The 10,202-nt window shown below is 61.9% G+C and overlaps 1 protein-coding gene across 1 annotated transcript in view; it reads right to left on the bottom strand.

Moving 5' to 3' along the window:
* Positions 1-9,974, bottom strand: part of PIAS4 (protein inhibitor of activated STAT 4) — a 31,220-nt gene extending 21,246 nt beyond the window's left edge. Inside the window, exons 1-2 of the mRNA XM_025368687.1 lie at positions 9,785-9,974; positions 4,681-5,107 (exon numbers count right to left, since the gene is read on the bottom strand). Coding sequence (XP_025224472.1) covers positions 4,681-5,107; positions 9,785-9,811 — 454 coding nt within the window. The 5' untranslated portion in view covers positions 9,812-9,974. The remainder of the gene's footprint in view (positions 1-4,680; positions 5,108-9,784) is intronic.
* Between the last annotated feature and the right edge of the window lie 228 nt (positions 9,975-10,202).

Here is a 10,202-nt window from a genome sequence, read left to right as displayed (position 1 = left end):
CGGTGGCTCAAGCCTGTAATCCCAGCACTTTGGGAGGCCGAGACAGGCGGATCACGAGGTCAGGAGATCGAGACCATCCTGGTGAACACAGTGAAACCCCCTCTCTACTAAAACTACAAAAAACAAGCCGGGCGAGGTGGCAGGTGCCTGTAGTCCCAGCTACTCGGGAGGCTGAGGCAGGAGAATGGCGGGAACCCGGGAGGCGGAGCTTGCAGTGAGCTGAGATCCGGCCACTGCACTCCAGCCTGGGCGACAGAGCAAGACTCCGTCTCAAAAAAAAAAAAAAAAAAATTTAAAAAAAGCTGATCGGATGGGACCATTCCGCCTCCAACTGGCCCATGTGCTGGCCCCCTCCTCCAGGCTGTCCCCTCCCCAGCACATACAAGTTCTCTAACTCCCAGCCCCGCCCTGTCCAGCTAAAAGCTACCAGCACCAATTCTCCACCCCAGGTCCCCCAGACCAAGAGTAGAGGCAGCACAGTCAGGTATGAGGGACACGGGGGCACTGTCGCGGAGGGGTGGGGAACAGGTGCCCCGGCTAGGCACAAGGGCGGTGTGACAGCTCCACCCATCAGTGAGAACATTCACAGGCTGCCATGGGAGGGCACCAGTGGGCAGGAAGCAGAGCAGGAGACTGTGGCCGGCGGGCAGGTGGGGGAGCTGGGCTGGGCAAGGCAGGGGCCACAGGGGATAGGAGAAGGACCAGTGGGATGTGGGGGTGGCTGCCAGCAGTCCCCTAGCTGGTAGCGGTGGGCCCATCCCTCCTCCTCAACCAGAAGGCCAGGACCTGGGGCAGAGCTGGCGGAGTCCCCTTGTTCCCCAATCATAGGCATGGGAAGTGCCAGCAGGCCGAGTGGGTCAGACTACCCCAAACATGGGACAGTGACACAGGATGCCCCGTGCTCCCCCAGGCTCCCAGTGTGCAGACGGACAGATGGTAGGCCTGGGCGGGCAGCAGGCCTGCCTGTGGAAGGCAGGTGGCCACTTGCCTCCTGCACCTCTCAGTTTCCTCACTGACCCCCAAAATCATACCAGAACCTCAGGGGCGCTGCAGCCCTTGGGGAAAGGAGGGTAGTTTTCAACCTTCCCTGGACCCACCATTCTCGGGTTCCAGCCTCTGCCGCCTGCGCCCAGGCTGCTGCGTCCCTCCTCCTGGGCACACCACACTCTGGCCACAATGGACTCCATTCAGCCCTGTGAATGAGCCCTCTCTGGCCATCGGCCTCTGCCCTCACTGCCCTCTGCCTGGAGTACACTCCCCTGCCCCCTCCCCTCTGCCCAGAGTACACTCCCCTGCCCCCCATCTCTGCCTGGAGTACACTCCTCTGCCGCCTCCTCTCTGCCTGGCTTCTTGGGAGTCACCCTCAGGTCTGGACTGGAAGCTGCTGCCTCCAGGAAGCCTTCCTGACTGCTACCTCCTCACAAACGTAGAGTGAATGGCTCCCGCTACCGACAGCAGCCCCTGAAAGCCCTCTGCCTGCCACAAGACGCTCATCACCTGGCACTTCTGTGTGGCACCTGAGCAGGGACCATGCTACCTTGCTGTGGCCTGGGCAATGCTCGCCCAAGGGCTTCAGAGACTGAAGGGCACACGTGCCTACACACAGCACAGCACATGCCCGACTGGCGGCTCTTGGCTAGTGCCAGGGCTTCCTGCCTCTGGGGGCGTCTGAAGCCGTGGCAACAGGGGCTCCACTCTGCACAGCAGGCGGGCAAGCAGGCAGATTCCTCGGGGTGCCCGCTGGAGGAGCAGCTCTGTGCCTGGCCAGTGTGTGCCCTTCCTTCCGCCCCACATCTCCTGACAGCCTCTCTTCCCATGTACCCTGACAGGAGGGTCAGGCCCCCTAGTCGGACTCCCCAGGTGGTGCAGGCTGGGAAGGGGTGGGGCGGGCTTCCTTGCTGAGAGGCAGGACAGGGTCCCCAGCCTTCACGAGGTCCAAGTCAGAGCCTCTGCTCAGAGGCAGGACCTCGTTGGCTCAGAATAAGGGAAGGCAGGCCGCTGTGTGACCTTGGGCCATTCTCCGCACTGTTCTGGGCGCCAGCCCCGTCCCCACACATGGTACCTCCCATTGGAGCCGATCATCTGTGGCCCGAGGCCCCCGTAGCCTGCTCTGCAGCTCTGTCACCCCCTCCCCCAGCCCAGCATTCCGCGCCACGTGATTTATGGCTCCTGTCCGCCTGGCGCAGTCTCCATCCTGGAGCCGGCCGGCGGCTATTCCGGGGAAACAGACCAGAGCAGTGGGCCTCACGCTGGCCGGTGGGTCACAGCCAGAGGCGGGGGCAAGGGGGAAGCAGTGGAACTGGGTCCTCCTGAGGCGGCCCCCCGCAAGGCCAGCACCACAGAGTGCACCCTGGGGAGGGACACAGCCCAGGGTCGGGGTGGAGGGATGGCATCTCAGGCCCTGAAACCAAGGGGAGCACTGCTTTGGGGCCAGGGTCTATGCTCCAGGAAACCTCTAAGGACCCAGGCATTCCCCGGGGGGGGGGTCCCCCAAGAGCATGGGAATCCAGGGAAGGGGGTTCACCTGGCGGCCTAGGATGGAGAGGGAGCCAGTGGGAAGGAGAGGTAGGGTGGGGTTGGCCTCTTTGTTCTGAGCCGCCAGCAGAGTCATACTGGTGTAGACAGGGGAGCTGGCTCTCCCGGAGATCAGGTGACCAGGGTCCCTGGGGGCTCAGGGCACAGCGATGCATTGTGGGATGGAGCTACTGGTCCCCGTGCAGGAAGGAAGACGGTCAGCCCCGTCCCCCACCCTGGACCAAGCCTGCCCTGCCACTCCCGGGAAAGCCCAGCCTCCCTGTGATGCAGGTCCTTCCCAAGGCCCAAGCTTCAGAGATAGCCGGCTCTGCCCAAGAACCCGCCAGGGGGAACCGCTTCCCTCATGAGGCAGCAAAGGCCGGGAAAGTCAGGCCAAGGCCCCGAGTCCCCCAGGACAGGTGCTGCTGGGCCAACCTGCTCCCCAGGAGGCTGCCACTAGACACCTCCTGCAAAAGAAAAAAGGTGGAGGCGGAGCCTCACTCAGAAGGCGGAGCCTCAGGCTGGAGGGAGGAGCCTCACTGCCTCAGGAACCACCGGCAGCATCTTCCTACCTCCTCCACCTCCTCCATCCTCACTTGGAAGCCCAGCCCCTCCAACCTAACCTCACAAAGTCCCAGGGCTGTAGGTGGGAGGGGAATGGAGGCCAGTTCCCCTTCCCCACACCCCCACTGACCCTGCCTCCCGGGGCAGGGGAGTGGGGCCAGCTGGCACCCAGTGGACTGAAGCGTGCCAGAGAGGAGCCCTCAGGCCACAGCAGGGACCAGGCAGGTCGCTGGGTCAGCAGGGTGGGAGGGGGCGTGCAGAGGCTTCCTGAACCTCGCGGCCTTGGTCCCGTTCCCTGCTGCGTGTCCATGCCTGGTGCCCATCACGCACCCACCCAGCAGGCACTCCCACGTTTACAGCACTCTGACGTTTACTGCGCGACGTTTACTGCGAAGGAAAGAGTGGGGGCAGGGGAAGGGAGGCAGGAAGAAGAGACCTCCAGGCACACAGAGGACCTGGTAAAATCTGAGCGCCTCGGGGCACAGGTCCACAAAAGGCCCAGGATGTTCCGCTCCCTAACTGGGAGTCCCAGAGGCTGCACATTCTCCCTGCCCTGGGGGCTGGGGCTGCTCTGGCCTCCCTGGCCCTGAGCTCAGGGCTATGGTTGAGGCAGAGACCGGGCTTGATACCCACCTGCAGCCTGAATGGTCACGGCTGCTGGGAGGCGCCAGGGGCCTGTCCACACTGCTGCGGGCTGCGAGGTCCTGACACACAGTTCCTGCTCAGTCAGTGCTTGCAGACAAAGACATGAGAGAGAGAAGTGTGGAGCCCAGCACCTCTCCTCTGCCTGGGATCGCCCTGAGCCCCCAGCACGCCTGGTGCACACAGCCTGGCAGTGACCTGAGCCCGCTGACCAAGGCCCTACCTGCAGGCTGCCAACGAGGAACCAGAGCCTGGGGGAAGGAGGGAAGGCCGATGCCACTGGCCAGCCCCCTTTCCATGGGGAATAAGCAGGGAAACCAGGTTCCCAGGTGACCCTGGTCACCCTTGGCCCTGGCAGTCACAGCCTGGTGTGGTCCCTGCCTGTGCCACAGAGTCTGTGAGCAATGGACTCCATGGGGGAGACAGCAAGGCATGTCCGAGGCTGGGTCATAAAAAGGGCTCCAGCTCCCAGCTGGACGTACACACTCGCTACCCTAGGGTGAGGGAGCCACCAGGCTGAGGAAGCCCGGGCAGCCCGTGCAGGAGGCTGCACAGTGAGGACCTGGGGACGACGGCCAAAAGCCGGTGAGGAGCTGCGGCCTGCCAGCCACCACACGAGGAAGTGGCTGCTCCAGCCCTGGTCGAGCCTCCGGATGAGGTGGCTCCAGCCTGACTGAGCCTCATGAGAGCCCCCGAGCCCCAACGCCCTGCAACGCGGCTCGTGGGTTCCTGAGAGCTAACAGACGCCCACTGCTCCATTTCAGGGTAACTTGTAACACAGCAAGGGGTGACCAATATCAAAGATGGTCCCTTTGCTTCCAGGGAAGGACAGCCCTGGCCACCGTGGCTCCCGCCCTGGCCGCGCCAGAGAACATCACCAAAGGTGGGCTGCATGGCTGGGCTGGGCGACAGGGCCTAGGCGAGGCCTCCCGTCGCAGCCTCCCCAGGGTGGCCACTCACCTAACTCGGTGGGCTTCAGCAGCTCGTCCAGCATGTTAAAGAAGGGCAGCTTCACCAGGCGGACTTCTGGCTTAAGGGTCTTGGCGGGCAACCGTCCCAGTCCATTTAAGTACTTCCCGTAGAGCACGGGGTAGTCAATATTGGGGCCTGCCAGCGGAGTCCTGGGCACAGCGCCGGCCCGGTCGTAGGTGGAGTGCATGGTCAGGGGGTCCAGGGGCCGGTGCGGCTGTTGGGCAGGCTCCGAGTTCTTCTTGGCGTAGCGGGTCTCGTACAGCTCCTTGATCTTTTTGAACAACTCGGGGCTACAGTCAAACTGCACCAGCTGGAGGGCCCTGGTGACGAGCTCGTGCTTCAGTCCGCTCTTACTCCGGCCCACGAAACCCAGGAGCATCTGAAGGTCGGAGACTCGAAAACTCATCACCATGTTCTGAGGAGGAGCAAGCACACACAACTCAGAGGGCAGAGCTGCAAGGCAGGGGACTCCGCAGAGGCCAGGCCCTGAGGCGGGGGCCGTGAGAGACACCCACTCGCCAGGAAGGGCCAGCCTTGGCTGGGGCTGGTGGAGTGCCCTGCCCCTACGGTGCCCCCTCCCACCAAAGCCCTGCCCCCTCCCTCCTCCTCATCAAACTTTCCCCAGCATCGCCAACGCAGCAAAAGCGCCTCTGACTAGGCCCCCCTTCTATTTTAGGTTCTCTTTCCCTGTCTTCAGCCTGAAAGCATCCCCAGGACAGGAACTGGGAATCCTGCTTTACTTGTAAACGGCCTCTGCCAGTGCCTTGCCGACAAATACCAAGTGCCTCTCTGACCCTCAGTCTCTTCGTCGGGAGGATAATGACATAAAGCACTGGCTGGGTGGGCGCTCAACCCTTGTCAGCCACAGACATGTTTTCCCTTCGGTCTCGCCAACAGTAGCCACAGTTTACTTAGCACTAATCACCTGCCGGGAACCGAGTCGGTCATGTGATTACATATTTAACTCTGATCCTTAAAACACCCCTGCTAAGCTGGTGTGTGAGCTCTGTCACAAAAGAAGAACTGTCAGCTCAGAGGTGGCAGTGCCAAGATTCAAACCCAGACCTGGCTCTGAAGCCAGGGGCGGTCCCTGCTGACACACTCTCCTCCGGACAGCAACACAGGGCCGGGCCTGTGGGGGCCTCCGAAACGTCTACCCATCATTCCAGCAGGGTTTCGTCCCCTCGGCCCTGTGGACGCTGGGGCTGTCCCGGGCACTGTGGGGTGCTAAACACCCACAGTTCATGACAACCAAATACATCTCCAGACATCGCCCTGAGTCCCTGGGGGACTGGTCCGAGGGGAAGGCAGCAGCCACAGGGGCTGTTGCGGGACCTGGGCCAAAGTGATGAATGAGGCTTGGCAGGACCTGGCCCTCATCCCCCGACAGTGCCTCTCCAGCGAAATCAAACCAAACAACAGAGCCCAGCTGACCCTAGTGTTTGATGTGGGGTAGCCTGGCAGTGGCCTCCCCTCCATGAGGGGTAGGACCATGAAAGGGAAAGAGGGCTCAACAGGCTGCAGAAGCCAGGTGTCCTGGAGGGATGGGCTGGCAGGGTTTCGGGGCCACCCACCCTCAGCCCTGAAGCCGGCCTAGGATGAATGAGATGTGGTGGGAAAGAGAAACTTCCAGGAGGAATGGAGAAAAAGCTCAAGTGTCAAGGGTGGTAAGCAAAGGTGGCAGGCACCCGAAGAAACCGATAAATCATTCAAACTCCACTCGAAAGACCCTGAGGGTCAAAGCCAGAGGCAGTCCCACTGGAGTGTCTACACTGCGGCCTCCGTGCCAGGAAGTGCTGGGGTTTCCAGCTCCCGGCTGCCCCAGGGTGAGGCGAGGAGCCTAGCCGCCCATTTCAGCACCAAGGCTGCAGCAGCCGGGGCCACTGGCGGGGTCCTCATCTGTCAACTCTGATTCCTTCCAGCTGTACCAGGCCGGGATCCTGCTGGAGGCGGAGAGGCTGTCCTGGCTCAAAACGACAGGGACGCACGTGTGGGTGGCCCAGTCCTGCCCTAAGAACCTCGGGAGAAGCCTCTTCCCATATCAGGGCTGCGTGGCCCCGTGACGGTGAAGAACCGGGATGCCAGCGTCTGCTCCCTGCCAGGCACCAGCGAGGCCTATGTCGCTAATTTCACAATGACCACACCCATCGTGTAGGTGAGGAAACCAAGGCTCACAGAGAGAAGTGGCTGGCCCAGAGCCTCCCTAGTATATGCATGGGACTGGCATCGGCCCCTCGGCCCCTGGGCTCCCCAGGGTGTTCCCGTCCGCTGCCGGGGACCCTCACTCACCAGCACACTGGCTATGGGGACCTGCGTGGTCTGCCGGGCCTCAGAGTCAGTGATGCTTTGAAAACAAAAACGCCTCACCTCCCTTGGCCTGACTTCCTACCTTGTGCAGAAAACAAAAAGGCTTGCGGACAAGATGTTTCTTCTGGAAGTGGCCCAAGGCCTTAGCAGGGAGAGACGATGTCATGTGGACACTTCACACTGGCAGCCTGGTCGAAGGCAGGTGGGCTCAGGAACCTGCTGACATCCTGGCACCCCGGGAGCCTCCGCCCCGCCCAGGCTGGACAGTGGAGCCCCAGCCCCACTTCCCGGAGCACACCCCTTAGGCGGCCATATGTTCACGACTCAGATTTCCCGGCAGCTGCCACCTCAGAGGAGCCTGCCCTTGACACCGGAGGGAATGCGGGGGGGACAAGCATTCAGGAAGAAGCCCCAAATGCCCCAGGATCACTTCCTGCCCTGGCTCTGAGCTGACCTGCCTGCCGTCAGAGCTGTGTTTATAAACAGCGCCAGGCCCCGGCAGCTTCCAGAGTTTCAACTCCAGGCTTGCCTGGAAGTCGCGTGGGGAGACATCAGCCGAGACACAGCAGCTGCGCTGAACCTTTCCTCTAGCACAGGCCCCTCGGAGCACTGGGGGAAGCTCAGGAAGGCGCCTCTTTCCAGGAAAGTGGAGATATGTGCTTCGGACTATTTCAGGGAGCTCACAGACACCCCTGCCCCAAACCTGCCTCCAGGTCTCAAGCTGAGAGTCTCAGATTTCAAAGTTCACCAACAAGCCCCCAACATTCGTCCCTCCGAGCAGTCTGTGATGCACCCCAAAAGACAGAATCTGCAGCCATGAATATGACAGGCTGGGGAAGGCCCCTGTAAAAAAGGGGATGTTTCAATGACATTTAAGGTACTTAGAGGCGTAGCAACGGACTCAAGAAGAAAGAAGGCTCCCCGGGGTCCAGGCCCCCTTGAATGGAAGCTCACAGTTTAGAGAACCTGAAAGAAGGATCAACTTGATTTAATTGAGGTGGGGGGACCCAGTCACCAGAGGGTCAAGGAAAGTTCATCAGATCATATTTCAAGGCCTGGATGGTACAAAAGAGTGCAGACCCTGCCCTCAGCCAGGGTGGGGGTGGGGAGTCCAGGGTCACAGCTCCAAGTCCAGAAAGGAGGTTACATTTCAGGACTCCAAGGCACTTCAAGCCCAGAGCCTGCCACCTCGGGTTTACAGAGTTCAGGCCTCCACATCTCCAGGGCGAGTCTCCACTTTTCAAAACTCTAGAGAGGGACAGAAGTGTGTGCGGGGCGGGGGAGAGGGGCAGGGTTGGGAGGCGAAGAGGTGTATGCTGTAATCACAGAGCCCTGAGCGCTGTGTTTTCAGATCCCAGTGGGTAATGTGAGAGGGCTGAGAAGAAAATATGTACAGGTCAGGACTGTGGGGAGGGAAGACGTGAAGGGGGATGGGGGAGGGAGAGGTCCCCTAACCTCCCTGGAAGCCGTGGTTTTGCGGGCACTTCTAAGGGTTTTAGACCCTCAGCTTTAGGCAGGCACCTACAAGAAGGTACATCCCCTGGAATGCGGATACTCAGAGCTCAATCCTAGGATTAAAATGGGTTCCAAGCTAGGAGATGGTATCTATGGGACATGGGACCTGCACAGGATCCGTAGCATAAAAGAGTAGCAGCAGAAATTATTCTAAAGAGGCCAATCTTGGACCCAGTGGGGACCCTCCAGAGATCAACATAAGAGAATAGGCAGAAAGACAGGAGACCTTAAAAACCAAAGCTGGGGTGCATAAAGATTCTGGGGGCTGTGTAGGGAGGGAGGGTGTCTGACCTAAAAAGTAGACTCGCTCAAGCACAGAAAATAAGAGAAGCACCCAAGGTTTGAAGACAGTATCTGATGCTGCACAGGTAAGGTTTAGAGCCCCCTGAAGCGGAATTAGTAGCCTTAGATTCTGTCCCAACGGGAATGAGGTAGGACCAAAGCACAGTCCAGGATTTAAGATTGAAAAAAAGGAGAGTAAGGAAAGTCTTTGACCAAGAAAAGGGGTCAGGACTCCATTCTATGGGGAGGGAAAGAGGGGGCCCAGTCTTCCCCCAGCGCCCACTCCAGCGTGTGAGAGACGGTGTCGGGAAGGGGGCGGGGTTCTGGGACCAATGCAGGAGCTGAAGAGGGGCTCAAGCCCGAGCCTGGACTCTAGACCCCAAGAGGACGTGCTGTGTCTTGGAGGTGGCCTCAGGGCCCTGACTCCTCTACCTGGACGGTGGCAGGACACTCTCCGGGACTCAGGGGACCCTTCCAAGCAGGAGACTCGCAAACCCCAGTCTGGCCTGTTGGGCGGGGACGAGACCCAGATACCATCCTTGGGAGCCCTGCGGGCGGGGAGGCGCAGACACTCCCCCCATACACCAGCCAAAGAGCAAAGACCCCGGCTCGGAACCAAGAGAGCAACGAGAAGCTCAACACGTCCCGCAGCCCGGGAGAACGGTGTCTCAACCGGGAGGCGCGGCCCTGGCCTGGCGCTTAGGGACCGGGACTCCAAGGGCTCGGGCTGGGTGGGGGGGAGCCTGCCTGAAGCCGGGGGAGCGACCCCCGGAGCGAAGACCCGGGTGAGGCAGGAGGGCCCCGCCCCCGGCCTCCCCGCCCCCCGCCCTCACCCTGAGACCCGGGGTCGGGGTCTGGGGACCGGGACGGCGAGCCGCGGGCCGGCCGCGCTGTGGGGCCCTGGACAGAAGGCGCAGACCTCGACCTGCGGCCCGGCCCCCGCCCTCTCGCCCACTTGCCCCGGCCGGTTCCGCCGCCGCTCACTCACTTTGGCCTCCACCAGCTCCGCCGCCATCTTGGCCACCAGCGTCCCCCGCGCCGGGAGCCCCCAGCCGTCGCGTCACGTGACCGCCCACCACTCGCGGGCGGGGCCGCCACCCGAGCCAATTAGCACCCGCGCGCGCTCCTCCCGCCGCCCGTGCGCGCTGTTGCGTCCTGCGCAGGCGCGCGCGGCCGCCGCCCGGGCCTCGGGCCAATCAGGTCTGCCCTACACCGGCCCCTCCCCTCCACCCTTCTTCTCTCGCTCGCGGCGACCACGCCCACCCCTGGCGGCGTCTGACTCCTTAAAGGGGTACGAGCCCTGCGCAGGTGGGGACGGGTGCTGGGTTGCCTCTAGGGAGGGAGGGACGGCGGGAGGGGGCGGTGGCAGTGACAACAATGCGACCAGGTGCAGTGGCTTCCTGCGC

Source organism: Theropithecus gelada, chromosome 19, assembly GCF_003255815.1.
Source record: "Theropithecus gelada isolate Dixy chromosome 19, Tgel_1.0, whole genome shotgun sequence".
NCBI classification, from domain to species: Eukaryota; Metazoa; Chordata; class Mammalia; order Primates; family Cercopithecidae; genus Theropithecus; species Theropithecus gelada.
This window is presented reverse-complemented; position numbering and strand designations above follow the sequence as displayed.